The sequence below is a fragment of the Mobula birostris genome, chromosome 17 (assembly GCF_030028105.1).
Source record: "Mobula birostris isolate sMobBir1 chromosome 17, sMobBir1.hap1, whole genome shotgun sequence".
Taxonomy (NCBI): Eukaryota; Metazoa; Chordata; class Chondrichthyes; order Myliobatiformes; family Myliobatidae; genus Mobula; species Mobula birostris.
Window position 1 is genome coordinate 6,570,135 of NC_092386.1, and position 17,605 is coordinate 6,587,739.

Sequence of the window (17,605 nt, forward strand, 5' to 3'; positions counted from 1 at the left end):
AGATTTCCCAACACTGAATTCCATCTGCCACTTTTTGCCCATTCTTCCAATTTGTCTAAGTCCTGCTGTAATTGCATGCTTCCTCAGCACTACCCACCTCTTTGCCTAGCTTCATATCATCCACAAACTTTGCCACAAAGCAATCAATTCTACTATCCAAATCATTAACAAACAATGAAAAGTAGCAATCCCAATACTGACCCCTGAGGAACACCACTAGTCACTGGCAGCCAACCAGAAAAGGCCCCTTTATTATGAGAAGCATTGATAGACAGCCAACATGTTTTCTCCCCAGCGCTTCAATGGCCAATCCTTTTAAAGTTCCAAAGTTCAAAGTAAATTTATTATCAAAGTACATATATGTCAACATATACAACCCTAAGATTCTTTTTCTTGCAGGCATACACAATAAATCTATAGCATAACCATACGAGTAACAGAAAGTGAGGGTTGAAACATTTAAGGGAGATGTCAGAGGTAGGTGTTAAGTGCCTGGAATACACTGCCAGGGATCGTGCTGGAGGCTTGATACATTAAATGTCACTGTGTCTTCTCATAATTATAATAATAATTACCTTATTGATCCTGAGTTGGAAATTCTTTTGTTACAGCAGCAACATTTAAAAACACACTTAGCAGTGTGCTTACCTAATAATACAGAATCTTCTTCTTTGGCTGCCCATTGATTTCAACGTTGACTGACAGGCCTGGGCAAGGTTGTATGGAAGACCGGCAGTCACCCATGCTGCAAGTCTCCCCTCTCCATGCCGCCGATGTTGTCTAAGGGAAGGGCACTAGGGCCGATACAGCTTGGCACCGGTGTCGTCGCAGTGCAATGTGTGGTTAAGTGCCTTGCTCAAGACACAACACGCTGCCTCAGCTGAGGCTCAAACTAGAGACCTTCAGATCACTAGACCAACACCTTAACCACTTGGCCACGCACCAACAATACAGAATAATAACATAACATAGTAATATAAAAATAGTGTACTAACATGCAATAATGTACAAGACAGACTATTGTACTATGATGTGTGCTCTCCTGTCGCACAGAGATGAACTGTTGTATGTGCTTATTGCATTTGGTAGGAAAGCTTTTCTGTAATGATCCTTGTGACAGTGGAGCTGAATGAGGCTGTTCAAAAGGGTGCTCCGCTGCTTAGTCATGGAGAGGATGTGCCGGATTGTCCAAAATGGATAACAGTTTGTTTAATGACCTCCTCTCCATCACCAATTCCAAAGAGTCCAAGTTGCAGCCAAGGGCGGATGCAGCCTTTTTGAGGAGATTATTTAGTCTTTTTGCATCACCAGGACCGATGCTGCTCCCCCAACATAAAGCCACAAAGGCAACTGAACTTGCTACAAGAGACCGGGAAAAGATCTCCGACATCGCACTGCACACATTATCTTCTTATGGAAGGCAGGAAAATGGGATTGATTGGGGTAATAAATCAACTATGATGAAATGCTGGAGCAGACTTGATAGGCCACATATCCTAATACTGCTCCTACTGCAAGTCTTATGGTCTGATCCTTAGATAGGCATAGGGATGGAAGACAAATGGAGGGCAAGGGAGAAAGGTTAGATTGTGGAGTAGGTTAAAAGATTGGCACAACATCGTGAGCTGATGGGCCTCTACTGCGCTGGAGTGTTCTTTGTGTACATAACAAGTTTAATACTCACTTTATTTCAGACAGAAAATAACCTATCCGAGGCATACTTTAAAGACACATTGACATAGATTTTAATCTTAGGGTTGTATATGGTGACATATATGCACTTTGATAATAAATTTACTTTGAACGTAATATCCATACAAAAAAAATCTTTCAATGGCTAATTTTAGCTTTGCAAGCCACAGATCTCACTGCTGTCAAAAATACCTGGACGCTTCTATTTAAAGAATTAAGCTGACGCTGCAACACAGGAAATTAACCTTTCTTTTTTCAAACGAAATAGCGGTCAATAAAACTAGACACGAGTGTATGAATTAACCTGTATTAAACTGAGGTGAAGTAAGTTTATTTTATATGCAAAATAAACTTTATTCATAATAAAAAATATTAGCCTTGCCTTCTCATCAGCCGCTAAGCAGCCAGACACGGGAGACTGAACCCGGGCTGCCGGGCCACGGCGTCTTGCGCATGCGCCGGTAGGCAACTGCAACGAAAAAAGTACTGCAACTATTTATTGACGGCAATGTGAACTTTCGTGCGTTTGAACATCCCAGCCCCAGCCTTCAGAACACAGATTGCTACATCCTCTTAGGCCGACTTTCTAACCTATTCCAGCATCAATCTAACCTTTTCCTCCCACGTAGCTCTCCATCTTTCTACCAGCCATCGTCACTACCATTACCACCATCAGGGAGGACGTACAGGAACCTGAAGACACACACTTAGCCTTTAGGAACAGCTTCTTCACCTCACTTTTTTTGAGAGCGAGAGCGAGAATATATATATTATGGATAGATAGAACTGTGCAAATAGGTGCTGGAGTGCAAATACACCCTTTCCCCTCCGCTAGCCTGCAGGTCACCCTTGGGCAAAGTGTAGCACCTACTTAGCACCCCCCCCCCACCCCGGATCAGGGTCTTGTGAAGCCACGGGATCAGGTGGTGAGTGGTCGTATGAGCAACTGGTGCATATCACAACTCCTGGTTATGTGACCACTGACACCAGGCAGGCAATCTCTGAAGAGTGTTGATAATGACTGGGGTCACCCGTCTTGTAAAGACACTGCCCAGAAGGCAATGGCAAACCACTTCTGTAGAAAAAATTGTCGAGAACAATCACGATCCTAGAGATGCTGCCTGGCCTGCTGCGTTCACCAGCAATTTTTGTGTGTGTTGCTTTAAAGACCATGATCACCCCACGTCCTACGACACGGCACATAACGAACGACTGCGCAAAAGTCTGAGGCACCCTAGCTACATACATGTGCTGAAGACTTTTGAAGAGTACTATGGAATATACTATAAATATATCATTGCAACCTTACGTCAATGATAAGAACCGGATTCTGATCCATGTGCTTTTCTGAAAGTCTCTTAAATATCCCTAATGAATCTGCCTTTGCCAGCGGCGCGGGAACGTGTTCTACACACCCACCACTGTCTGAATAAAAACTGCCTCGTGTGACAGATGACATACCGAAAATGAGAGTTAATGGATGATCACAATGTATGCAAGAGTTAATAGCCCCCCCGGGGGGGGGGTATCTAACTGAAACCCATCGAATATTGAAAGACCTGGAGAGAGTGGACGGGGAGAGGATGTCTCCTTTACTGGGCGACTCTAGGACCAGAGGGCACAAGGACGTCCCTTTGGAACAGTTGAGAATGAATTTCTTTAGACAGAGGGTGTTGAATCTGGAATTCGTTGCCAGAGACTACTGTGGAGGCTATGTCATTGGGTATATTGAAAGCGGAGGTTGATAGGATAGTGATTTTTCGGGGCGTCAAAGTTACGGGGAGAAAGCAGGAGCATGGGTTGCAGAGGGATAATAAATCAGCCATGATGAATGACAGAGGAGTCTCAATGGGCCGAATGGGCTTAATCTGCTCCTATATTTTATGGTTTATTCCCACCCCCCATATTTTCCTTCAGTCGCCTTAAAATTATGCCCCCTGGTATTAGACACGATTTGAATTATATTTTTTGGGGAAAAAATGAAATGACATCAGTTGATAGTCAAATTTCATTTCACGATCCAAATGTAATAAATCACACTTTTCCCAATTGACACTAAGAGATAAAAAAACACAATTCTCAAGAATAAAAGGCAATGAAAAAAACAGTAACGCAAAACACACCCCGTTCAATTCTCTAATACTGTACGGCATCCTTGATAGCTCAAACGCTTCAAACGGACATCCTAAACAGTTATACACACACACACACACAGTGCTGGAGGAACTCAGCAGGTCAGGCAGTATCTCTGGAAAGGACCGGTCGACGGTTCAGTCTGTGCCCCCTTCACAGGACTCAGCTATTTTACTTGTTAAAACTGGGTTAGCTGCGCTTAAATATTTCGGTCATCCTGTGTGGCATTGGTTTATAATCCGGCTTGATTTTCGGAACGACAGGGAAAAAAGTCGTAAATATTTGAAACTCAAGAGATTCACCAAATGCTGAAAATCCAGAGTAACACACACAAAATGCTAAAGGCACTCAGCAGCTATGGAGGAGAATAAAATGAGTCCTGATTAAGGATATCGGCCCGAAATTGCGACTGTTAATCCTCTCTATAGATGCTGTCTGACCTGTTGAATTCCTCCAGCATTTTGTGTATTACTCCTAAATCTTTTACTGGCCTCTCTTAAAACGGAGGTGAAGTTCGAAAAGCTGGTCACTCTGAGATTCCACTCCTACACTGTACGACTTGACTAGCTGGGATTCGGCCCTTTTAGGAGAAACTGTTCGCACCTACCGGAAATAAAGGGAGCGGCTGGCATCCAGTATCAGGCAAGGATTCGCCTCTGGAGAAGCCAATGGCTTCGATGTTAAAGGTGAACTGTGCTCTGCCCCGGCCGCGTCCTCTCTCAGACATCACCCCGGGAGCGATGCTGACACCCTCCCCGCGCCGCCGTCGCTGCTTTTCACCAGCTCCCGGTTCCTGCCTCCCGTCCCAGAACTGCGGGAGCTCAGGCACCGGACCGACTGCGCCTTGATTACAAGTACACCTTTCCGCTCGGGGCAGCGCCGGCACCGTTAACCCGCTCCCGCATCCGCATCCACACCCAACCCTCGGCTCAACGCGACGAGTTCAGAGCCGGGGTCCCACTCCAGCTTCGGTCCAAAACTAATGATGGAGAGAAAAAACTGCCCCTCTCATACACGTCCCTATTTAAAAGGGAGTCTCCCCGCCCTCCGGCATTTCCCATTTGGCGTGGACCACGCATGCACCGTCCCAATGTGACATGCCTGACTCAGCATTTCCAAAAGAGCCTTGTCATGGAAATCATGGACAGCTACAGCAGAAGTCAGTTCTTTTCTTCCTCATCTTCCCCTCCAACATCGGATTTCTGAATGGACAATGAACCTATGGACACTACCCCAGTATTTTGCTTTCTGTTTGCACTCATTCAATTTACATTTTAACATATACTTCTTCTGGTAATTAAAATTGTTATTATGTACACAACATACCGCTGCCGCAGAACAACAAATTTCACGACATACGCCGGTGATATTAAACCCGATTCTGGTTAAGGTGCATAACAGCGGGATACTTCGCTTCCGAGATGTTCCACAAACAACACCATTAAACACAAAGTTATTCACCTCCTGAAGGGTTAGAACTGTGTTCGGCTGGGGGAGGAACCTTCTGATCGAAAGCAGATGTTTGCATCGACAATATTCATAGTACTTTTTAAACACAAGGGATTCTGCAGATGCTGGCGATCCAGAGCAACCCACGCAAAATGCAACACACATCAAAGTTGCTGGTGAACGCAGCAGGCCAGGCAGCATCTCTAGGAAGAGGTAAAATGCCGGAGGAACTCAGCAGGTCAGGCAGTGTCTATGGCTGGAAATTTAGGATGGAGATGAGGTGGAGCTGCTTTCCCGAAGAATGGTGAATCCGTGGAATTTTCTGCCCAATGAGGCAGAGAAGGCTACCTCAGTAAATATATTTAAGACAAGGTTCCTTGAACTTCCGGTAATGCCCCCCTTCACCATTTCCCCATCCCCCTTTCCCTCCCTCACCTTATCCCCTTACCTGTCCATCGCCTCCCTCTGGTGCTCCTCCTCCCCCCTTTTCTTTCTTCCCTGGCCTTCCGTCCTCTTCAATGAGACTCCCCCCTTCTCCAGCCCTGTGTCTCTTCCACCAGTCAACTTCCCAGCTCTTTACTTCATCCATCCCCCTTCAGATTTCACCTCTCACCTTGTGTTTCTCCCACCCCTCCCCCACCTTTTAAAATCTATTCTTCAGTTTTTTCTCCAGTCCTGCAGAAGGGTCTTGGCCGGGAGCATCGACTGTACTTTTTTTTCCGTAGATGCTGCCTGGCCTGCTGAGTTCCTTCAACATTGTGCGTGTTGCTTGGGTTTTCAGCATCTGTAGATTTTCTCTTGTTTGCATTAAGAAAAGGTTGGATAGATTTTTGCATAGTAGGGGAATTAAGGGTTTTTAAAGGCGGGTAGGTGGAGACGAATCCATGGTCAGATCAGCCATCATCTTATTGAATGGTGGAGCAGGCTCAACAGGCCAGATGGCTTACTCCTGCTCCAATTTCTTATGTTCTTATGCTCTCAACCTAGGGTCTATGGACCCTCAGTTAACGGTAGGGGTCCAGGGCTAAAAAAAATAGGTTGGGAACCCTTGATCTATGGAGGGAAATAAAGAGTCGATATTTTGGGCTGAGAACCTTCATCACTCGAGTTGAGCATGACGTTCTAGGAGGAGGTTGTCCATTGGTGAGTCAGCAAGTGGCTGCAGAGGCTGATCCAGGATGCACATAATTCATGAAGTCGGGGTGGATTCCCTTAATGCAGAATCTCTGCGTGTGACTTTGTTTAACGTGGGGAGGCTGATGCACAGGCAGTCACCACAGGGTCCATGACAGATCGGGGTCAGAGTCCAGTGGCGTGGAGTGCAAATCAACTGCGGACCTATCACTGCCATTGTGATGTGTCGTCATCTTCCATTAGCTCAAACACTGACATCTTATCACGACACATTACAGGCCCTTTGGCCCATGATGTGGTGCTGACCGATTAATCTTCTCTAAAATCATTCTAACCTTCTCTCCCACATAACACTCCATTGTTCTTTTATCCATCTGTATCGGCCTCTACCACCACCCCTGACAGGACATTCAACGCACCCACCGCTCCCTGTGTAAAAAAACTTAGCTTTGACATCCTCCCCTATACGTTCATCAAAAACACCTTCCTCATACCCTCATACTCCCCATTTCCACCCTGGGTAAAGAGGCTCTGTCTGTTCATACTTCAAAGTAAATTTATTATCAAAGTACATATATGTCACCATATACTGAGTTTCATTTTCCAGCAGGCATACATAGTAAATCCAAGAAACACAATAGAATCAATGAAAGACGGCACCCAACAGGAAGATTGAAAAACCAACAAGGACAAAAAGGACAACAAACTGTGAAATACAGAAAACACAAACAAGAAAGTATAAGTATAATAATATAATAAATATAATAATAAATAACAATAATAAATATAATAATAAATAAACAATAAATATTCAAAACATGAGATGAAGAGTCCTTGAAAGTGAGTCCATATGTTCAGGAGCCTGAAGTTTGAAGGATAATAACTGTTCCTGAACCTGGCGGTGTGGGACCTAAGGCTCTTGTACCCCTTTCCTGATGGCAACTGTGAGAAGGGACCATGGCTTTGCTCTCTGTCAATAAATGGTCGTCAGTCTACCGTCAATGATCAATTGGAATGCATTTGCTGCAGTAAGGTTTGATGAAATGATGAAATTAAGAGCAGTTGTATTGAAAACATACTTTTGAATAGCAAATAGTTTGTTTGTTCATTACGTGTCATGTCGTATGACATGGGTGATCTTGAGTATGATTGATCTTGTCAAATTTTTTCTACGGAAGTGGTTTGCCATTGCCTTCTTCTGGGCAGATCTTTACAAGACGGGTGACACCAGCCATTATTAATACTCTTCAGAGATTGTCTGCCTGGAGTCGGTGGTCGCATAACCAGGACTTGTGATATGCACCAGCTGCTCATATACGGCCATCCACCACCTGCTCTCATGGCTCCACATGATCCTGATCGGGGGCTAAGCAGGTGCTACACCTTGCCCAAGGGTGACCTGCAGGCGAGCAGAGGAAAAGAGCACCTTACACCTCCTTTGGTAGAGACGTATCTTCACTCTGCCACCCAGATAGTATTCGTTCTGAAGTCTCACTGACAGGGAGTGCCACTGCATCCTAGACACTTTACTGTCTGTTCATCCATACCACACAGACAGTGACAAATCAATTTTCACTTGCAAGGACTCTTTATCTCATGTTCTTGATATTTATTGCTTATTAACTATTATTATTGTTATATTGTTATTTTTTATCAGCTGAAGATGGTAAAACCTGAGGTACAGGCATAGCCAAGCACATTCATTTCTCAATTGCTAGGAAATTTTGGACACATCTAGTGGATTTTAGTATTGTGGCTTTCTGGAGATTTACATAAATATTGCTGTGTCGATCTACTTGTTTAAAGCTATTGTGTAGTGCCTTTGTGATGATACCAGTTGTAGATATTACTATTGGGACAATGTATATCCTGTTGATGTTCCAAAGTCTTTCAATTTACTCTTTTAATTCAGCATATTTCTGGTGTTTTTCACTTACTGATTTCTGTATCTTATGTGTGTTTGGAATGGCTATATCTATTAAGTAGGTTATTTGTGTTTATTTATCCTGTAATATTATATCTGGATGGTTGTTATGTATTATCCTGTCTGTAATAACGGATCAGTCATAATATAATTTGTGGATCCTGACTCTAAAACTGGATCAGATTTGTATTTATAGAAAGGTAAAATTTCTTTTATGTATCAGAATCAGAATCAGATTTAATATCACTAGCATATTGTGTGAAATTTGTTAACTTTACGGCAGGAGTACAATGAAATACATGATAAATACATATAGAAAAAATCCTGAGTTACATTAAGTATATGTATGTCTATTAATAGTTAAGTGAAAAATAAGTAGTGCAAAATAACAGAAATAAAAAAGTAGTGAGGTAGTGTTCGTGGGTTCAATGTCCATTTAGATATTAAATGGCAGAAGGGAAGAAGCTGTTCCTGAATCACTGAGTGTGTACATTCTGGCTTCTGTACCTCCTACCCAGCGGTGACAGTGTGAAGAGGGCACATCCTGGGTAGTGGGGATCCTTAATGATGGAAGTCAGCTTCCCAAGGCACCACTCCTTGAAGATGTCCTTGAGTTTGTATTTTAAAGCTAGATTTTGATGAATGATGTTTGTCACTTGATTATGCCTGTGAATAATTAAATTGAGTTAAACTACTGCAGGATCCAGTAATGAGTTGGATTGTTTCTGGTTTCTCTCAGCATTTTCTACATTTATCATTTTGAATTTATTGGTCTTTTATTATGTATTTTTGATCACTTTTGTGATCCTGTCCTGTATTGCCACAAAGAACCCTATGTTTCTGGGAAGAGGTTTTCAACTCTATGCCAGGTGTTCGATGCTTCCTTGTCGACATCTAGTCTGCTCAGATCGTGGGGATGTCTTCCATGGAGAGTCATGCTCTTCCACTGATTAACTTTTTCTTCTATATTGATAATTTATTCACTTTTCTGGGTTGTGCTTTCATTTAATTTTAGTGATGTATACTTCTTATCTGAATTGCATATGCTCATGTGGAGTGCAGGATCCTGTTTTCATTCATGAAAGTATATCCTTAGAAGTTTTATCTGATGGTTGTGTAAAATTTTGTGTCTGTTATTCCTCTTCCTCCTTCTGTCCTAGGCAGTGTTAATCTAAGTGTGTTTGATTACGTGGTGTTTTCTAAACATTATTATTTTAGTTTTTCTTATTTTTTTTACTTTGTATTTGCACAGTTTGTTGTCTTTTGCACATTGGTTGTTTGTCCGTCCTGTTGGGTGCCGTCTTTCATTGATTCCATTGTATTTCTTGTACTTACTGTGAATGCCTGCAAGGAAATGAATCTCAGGGTTGTATGTGGTAACATAAATGTACTTTGATAATAAATTTACTTTGAACTTTCTAAGATGATCATATAAGCAGGGCGCTGCAATGGTGTAGCAGTTGGCATGACACTTTTATGGCTTGGAGCCTCAGAATTGGGAGGTCAATTCCAGTGTCCCCTGTAAGAAGTTTTTATGTTCTCTCCATGGGGTTCTTCCTGGTGCTCTGGTTTTCTCCCACAGTCCAAAGATGTATGAGTTATATTTATATTTAGGAGTTTAATTGATCATTGTAAATTGTCCTGCAATTAGGCTTGAGTTAAATATGTGGTGCAGCTCATTGGACCGGGAGGGTCTGTCACGCACTGTATCTCTAAATCAGCGATTCCCAAAGGGGGTGGTTACATGTTCTGAGGGGGTGTTTGGGAAATAGAGTTGTACTGGGGTGTTAAAGATTCTGGGGGGAAGGGTCCCTCAATGTCACAAAAACAAAGGAGCTGGTTGTGGATTACAGAAGGAATGGAGACAGGCTAAACCCTACTGACATTAATGGATCTGGGGTTGAGAGGGTAAAGAGCTTTAAGTCCCTTGCCATACACATCACCGAGGACCTCATGTGGTCTGTATACACCTGCTGTGTGGTGAAAAAGGCACAACAGCGCCTCTTTCACCTCAGGCGGTTGAGGAAGTTTGGTTTGGGCCTCCAAATCCTAAGAACTTTCTACAGGGGCACAATTGAGAGCATCCTGACTGGCTGTATCACTGCCTGATATGGGGAATGTACTTCCCTCAATCGCAGGGCTCTGCAGAGAATGGTGCAGACAGCCCAGTGCATCTGTAGATGTGAATTTCCCACTGTTCAGGATATTTACAGAGACAGGTGTGTAAAAAGGGCCTGTAGGATCATTGGGGATCTGAGTCACCCCAACCATAAACTGTTCCAGCTGCTACTATCCGGGAAACGATACCTCAGCATAACAGCCAGGACCAACAGGCTCCAGGACAGCTTCTTCCACCAGGCCATCAGACTGATTAATTCATGATGACACAGTTGTATTTCTAAGCTATATTGACTGTCCTGTTGCACATAATATTTATTATAAATTACTATAAATTACACATTGCACATTTAGACAGAGATGTAACATAAAGATTTTTACTCCTCGTGTATATGAAGGATGTAGGAAATAAAGTCAATTCAATTCAATACAGTAAGTGGAACTCTAACTTGAGGCACGAGACCTGACTGACTGTGTCAACTCGCTGCCATTGCCGACTTCCAATAAGCAATCCCAGTTTGTGTTAATTTTTTATTTTAATTTAGACCATGAGACCATAAGACATAGGAGCAGAATTAGGCCATCTGGCCCATTGAGTCTGCTCCACCATTCAATCATGAAGTAAAAGTTTTTTCAATGATGTTAAAAATAAAAGAGAAAGAAGAGTGGACATAGGACTGCTAAAAATGAGGCAAGACAAATAATAATGAGGGACAAGGAGGTGGTTGATGAACTAAATGAGTATTTTGCGTCAGTCTTCACTATGAAAAGACACTAGCAGTATGCCCGATGTAGCGTGTGAAGGAAAAGAAGTGGGTGCAGTTACTATTATAAGAGAGAAGGTGTACAAAAGGCTAAAAGACCTAAAGGTACATAAGTCACCCAGACCAGAGGAACTGCAACCTAGGGTTCTGAAAGAGGTAGCATTAGAGATTGTGGCAGCATTAGAAATTATCTTTCAAAAATCATTGGATTCTGGCATAGTGCCAGAGGACTAGAAAATTGCAAATATTACTCCACTCTAAGAAAGGAGGAAGACAGCAGAAAGGAAATTATAGACCAGTTAGCCTGATCTCAGTAGTTGGGAAGATGTTGGAGTCAATTGTTAAGGGTGAGGTGATGGAGTACTTGGTGACATGGGACAAGACAGGACAAAGTCAGCATGGTTTCCTTCAGGGAAAGTCCTGCCTGATGAACCTGTTGGAATTCTTTGAGGGGTTTACAAGTAGGATAGATAAAGGAGATGCAGTGGATATTGTATATTTGGACTTTCAGGAGGCCTTTGACAAGGCCGTACATGAGGCTGCTTACCAAGTTAAGAGCCCATGGTATTACAGGAAGGTTTCTAACATGGTTAGAGCATTGGCTGATTGGTAGGAGGCAGTGAGTGGGAATAAAAGGATCCTTTTCTGGTTGGTTGTCAGTGACTAGTGGTGTTCTGCAAGGTTCGCTGGTGGGACTGCTTTTTATGCTGTATATAAGTGATTTAGATGATGGAATAGATGCCTTTGTTGCTAAGTTTTCAGATGATACGAAGATTGGTGAAGGGGCGGATAGTGTTGAGGAAACAGATAGAATGCAGAGGACTTAGACAGATTAGGAGAATGGGTAAGAAAGTGGCAAATGAAATACAATGTTGGAAAGTGCATGGTCATGCACTTTGGTAGTAGAAATAAATGTGCGGACTATACTCTAAACGGGGAGAAAATCCAGGAATCTGAGATGCAGAGGGGCAGTGGAGTCCTTCTGCAGAACACCCTGAAGGTTAACTTGCAGGTCCAGTTGGTGGTGAGGAAGGTAAATGCTATGTTACCATTCATTTCAAGATGTCTAGAATTCAAGAGCAGGGATGTGATGCTGAGGCTTTATAAGGCTCTGGTGAGACCTCACCCTGAGTATTGTGAACAATTTTGTGCCCCTCATCTTAGAAAATATGTGCTGGCATTGGAGAGGGTCCAGGGAAGGTTTAGAAGGATGATTCCAGGAATGAGAGTGTTATCATACAAGGAACGTTTGATTGCTCTGGGTCTGTACTCACTGGAATTCAGAAGGCTGAGGGGAGATCTCATTGAAACCTTTCGAATGTTGAAAGGCCTAGACAGAGTAGATGTTGAAAGGATGTTTCCCATGGTGGGAGAGTCTAGGACAAGAGGGCACAGCCTCTGGATAGAGGGGCACCCTTTCAAAACAGAGATGTGGAGAAATTTCTGTAGCCAAAGAGTGGTGAATTTGTTGCCATATGCAGCTATGGAAGCCAGGTCGTTGGATGTATGTAAGGCAGAGATTGATAGGCTCTTGATTGGACTTAGCATCAAAGGTTATGGGGAGAAGGCTGGGAACTTGGTTTGAGGAGGACAAAAAAAAAAGGATCAGCCATGGTTGAATGGCAAACAGACTCGATGGGCCAGATGGCCTAATTCTGCTCCTATGTCTTATGGTCTTATGGAGAAGAGCCAAACTGCTCTTTATTGCATTTCCATCCTCCTACCTTGCTGAAAGAGGCTTCAGTGCAGTGAACCACATACTTACAAAAAGAGAAAATGCTTGGACATTGTTACGCACGGGGACTTAAGGCTTTTGCTGTCACAACTTGAACCAGATATTTCAAATCTTACGATAAAGCATCAAGCTCAAGGATCACCTTGATATCTAAGCTGCTGTACAGCGCAGAGGAACTGTGTAAGTTAGGTTTAAAGACAAATAAAAAAATCAAAGCATCATCATTTTTCTCATGTTAGCATACGGTAGACTTGTTCTTACACTCTTGTTGTCATCATCGTCGACGTCAACTCAGACCATGAGAGGTCTGCATCGGGCATTTTCAGGCCTTACAAGGTGCAGATTGGAAGTCTGTGTGGGGCGCCACTCCTCGCACAGACATTAGAGCAATGTGTGGTTAAGTGCCTTGCTCAAGGACACAAACACGCTGCCACAGCTGAGACTTGAACCAGCGACCCGGAGATCACTAGACGAACACCTTAACCACCTGGCCACGTGCCCAACGTATGAAAGTGCTTTAGGGGGCCATTGGACTAAAAAAAATGTTGGGAAACACTGCTGTAAATAAGTAAGTAAATAAATAAATAACCAGAGAAAGATAACCAATTCAGCACAGAAGTACAATATTTTTAATGTACTAAGCACAGACATACCCAAATATCAATAATATCTGCATTGTGCCACATATGTTGTTTGATAATGAAGTAGAATTAATATACTCAAGCTTATTTAACAGATAAAGACTATAAGAGCAAAGATATAGGAGCAAAATTCGGTCATTTGACCCATTGAATCTGCTCCGCCATTTCATCATGGCTGATCCATTTTCCCTCTCAGCCCCAGTATCCTGCTGTCTCCATATATCCCTTCATGCCCTGACTAATCAAGAATCTAACAATCTCTGTTTTAAATATACCCAATGACTTGGCCTCCACTGCTGCCTGTGGCAATAAACTCCACAGATTCACAATCCTCTGGCTAAAGAAATTCCTCCTCATCTCCATTCTAAAAGGACACCACTCTCTTCTGAAGCTGTGTCCTCTGGTCCTAGATTCTCCCACCATAAGAAACATCCTCTCCACATGCACTCTATCAAGGCCTCTCAACATTCAATAGGTTTGATAAAACAGGTTATTTAATTAATAGCTGGACAGCATAAACATTGATCTCTCTAACATCCAGTAATTTATCTCCCCTCCCCCTTCTCTTTTTCCATTCCCCATTCTAGTTCCAATTTCATCCCTTCTCTTCTCCACACCTACCTGTCACCTTCCTCTGGTGCCCCTCCTCCTTCCCTTTTCCCATGATCTGTCCTACTCTCCTATCAGATTCCTTCTTTTCCAGCCCGTTGCCTCTTCCAACTATCACCTCCCAATTTCTCATTTCATCTCGCTCCCCTGGCCACCCACCTACTTACCCACTCACCTGGCATCGTCTATCACCTGCCAACTGGCCTCCTTTTCATTCTGGCATCTTCCCCCTTCCTTTACAATTGTGATGAAGGGTCTCAGGCGGAAACATCGACTGTTTACTGCTCTTCTTAGGTGCTGAGTTTCTCCAGCATCTTGTGTGTGTTGTTCTGGATTTCCAGCATCTGCAGAATCTCTTGTGTTTAGGTTAGTTAACTTAATCTTCAATCTATTGTTTAAATACTTGCAACATCTTAATTACATCAACCTTTTTCATTTCATCCCAGGAGTAGTAATTGAGATACAAACTACTCTGCACTCATGCCTAGTTGAGGACCTTCAAATATGGGAGAGGTGTGGGACAGGTGGCAGAGAACGAGTGCCGGGGTGGGAGGTGGTGCAGGTGCAGACACACCCAGCTCTGAGACACCAGGCAAGGTCATTTGATTCTAGACAATTGGTTCATTGATCATTACAGAATAACTCTCTGGTGCTTCCTGCTCCCTCCCCTCTCCCTTCCCCTTTTCCCAACTATGATTCCTCTCTCCCTGCCCCCTTCCCACTCTCAGTCCACGATAGAGACCCATGTCAGTATCAGGTTTATCGTCACTCACATATGTCATGAAATTTGTTTTTATTTGTGACAGCAATATCTTGCAAATCATAAAATAACCACAGCCCTGTGCAAAAGTCTTAGGCACTATATATAAAGGTATATATAAGCCTAAGATTTTTGCACAGTACTGTACACCTGCTCCTTACTACAAATATCCAATCAGCCAATCTTGTGACGCAACTCAATGCATAAAGCATGCAGACATGGTCGAGAGGTTCAGTTGTTTTTCAGACCAACCACCTGGCTGGGGAAGAAATGTGATCTCAGTGACTTTGACTGTGGAATGATTGTTGGTGCCAGATGGGGTCGTTTGAGTATCTCAGAAACTGCTGATCTGGGATTTTCACACACAATGGTCTGGAGAGTTTACAGAGAATGGTACAAAAAAAAAAGTGAGTGGCATTTGTGTGGGTGAAAAAGCTTTGTTAATGAGAGAGGTCAGAGGAGAATGGCACTTCTGGTTCAAGCTGACAGGAAGGCGACAGTAACTCAACTAACTAACGTTACAACAGTGATGTGCAGAAGAGCATCTCTGAATGTAGAACAGTCGAACTTCGAAGTAGGTGGGCTACAGCAGCAGAACACCCAGTAGTTACTTTATCAGGTACAGGAGGTAACGAATAACGTGGCCACTGAATTTATACAGCAATGTCTTTTTACATAATTTGACGTAACATGTGCTATTGGTGAGGGGAAATTCGTTTGTTTACGTTGATGTCCACGCCGGTATTTCAGACTTCATCTCCCAGGGCTTCCTTTTCTTTCCCCGTTGCCTAAAGTGCGTGACCCCGATAGCTCTGCGGTAACATCGCATGGAGCGAGATCCGACCCGCATACATCATGATGTTCCGAATCATTGCAGTTGGGACGAAAGGTATTTTTAGAATCCTGTTTCCATAATCATGCGCGCAGGTTTTAATTGTAGTCAATCCATGATGTTGACAGTTAAACTGTTTCGAAAATTTCACACATGATGGCTTTTCCAAGATAAACTTTTGCTGGGACAATAATTATGTAAGTAAGACGCCTTTATTCTGGCGCATTCCTTTCCAGTCCCGATGAAGGATCTCGGCCAGAAACGTCGACTGTTTATAGACGTTGTCTGACCTGCTGAGTTCCTCCAGAATTTTATGTGTGTTGCTCTGAATTTCTAGTATCTGCGGAATCTCTTGTAATTATTACGTACGTACCCGGAGGAGTGTTACATCCTCCAAAACTCTAATGTCATATTAACTGTATTGACTGATGTATCCGGTTGTTTTGGCCGGGGGGGGGGTACTGCGGATAAACTCCCACTCCCTATTAAATGCCTCCAATGGCGGGCCTCTCAAACAGTCTCTGACAGCCATGTCCAGCTCCTGGCCTTCACGTGTGGTTTAGCTACTAAGCCCGGCGGAACCGACTGGAGAACGGGCAAAGACGGGTCACTGGCACGTTAATATCAGTCGCTTCGGGCAGGTGGGGCTCGTCAGCATTGGTGAGCAGCTCATTTGGGAGAAGGGGAAGTCAGATCTCACACCTCCGCTGCCTTACGGCTATACCCACTCCATGGGGAAGCACTGAAGAAAAATCCAGAGCTGGAATCCCTAAGGCAGTCTTAAGTTGAGTTCACTGCTGACTGTCAACTTCTGTAACGCTGCTGGTGCCAAACTGTATGGGTCTCTGCAGTTCCTTTGGGTTCGTCAGCTGTGTGAAGAGGGGGAAGACCATCAGATATAGGAGCAGAAGTAGGCCATTCGGCCCATCAAGTCTGCTTTGTCATTCAGTCAAGAGCTGATGCAATTCTTCCAGTCATTCCCAGTCCCCTACTTTCACCCCATACCCTTTGATGCCCTGACTAATCAAGAACCTACCTATCTCTGCCTTAAATGCACCCAATGACTTGGCCTCCACAGCTGCTCGTGGCAACAAATTCCACAGATTTACCACCCTCTGACTAAAATAATTTTTCTGCATCTCAGTTCTAGATGGACGTCCTTCAATGTCCTCTTGTTCTAGACTCCCCTACCATGAGAAATAACTTTGCCATATCTAACCTGTTCAGGTCTTTTAACATTTGGAATGTTTCTATGAGATCCCCCCTCATTCTCCTGAACTCCAGGGAATACAGCCCAAGAGCTGCCAGACGTTCCTCATACAGCAACCCTTTCATTCCTGGGATCATTGTACTGCCCTGGCTTGCGTAGACAGCTAGGATGCAACGTGATGGTGGACCCTAGATAATGGAGGGGCCTACAGGTGTATAAACTGAATCCCCTGGGAAGCGGCATGCTGGAGGAACTCTGCGGGTCAGGCAGCATCGGTGGAGGGGAATAGACAGTCACGTTTCTGGTGGAAACCATTCACTAGGGTTGGGGGGGGTAAATTGAGGTGGTGGACTACTGGAAACTCAAAAACACACTTGTGGGTCCCCTACAAAATAATTACCGAAACTTCAACCACATTCTGAATGCTGAATGTATAACAGACTGGGAAAATATTTTCACAATATTCATCCATTGTCTACTGCATCTGCAGATTAGGTTATTAGATTAGATTATGAGGACACACAGTCCTCATTTATTGTCATTTAGAAATTCATGCATGTATTAAGAAATAATACAATGTTCCTCTGGAGTGATATCACAAAAA

At 43.4% G+C, this 17,605-nt stretch overlaps 2 protein-coding genes across 2 annotated transcripts in view; one reads left to right on the forward strand and one right to left on the reverse strand.

Moving 5' to 3' along the window:
- Nucleotides 1–4,552, reverse strand: part of polr3g (polymerase (RNA) III (DNA directed) polypeptide G) — a 33,220-nt gene extending 28,668 nt beyond the window's left edge. Inside the window, exon 1 of the mRNA XM_072281236.1 lies at nucleotides 4,433–4,552. Coding sequence (XP_072137337.1) covers nucleotides 4,433–4,552 — 120 coding nt within the window. The remainder of the gene's footprint in view (nucleotides 1–4,432) is intronic.
- Nucleotides 1–17,605, forward strand: part of LOC140211489 (ATP-dependent clpX-like chaperone, mitochondrial) — a 127,676-nt gene that overhangs the window by 46,474 nt on the left and 63,597 nt on the right. The window lies entirely within an intron of this gene.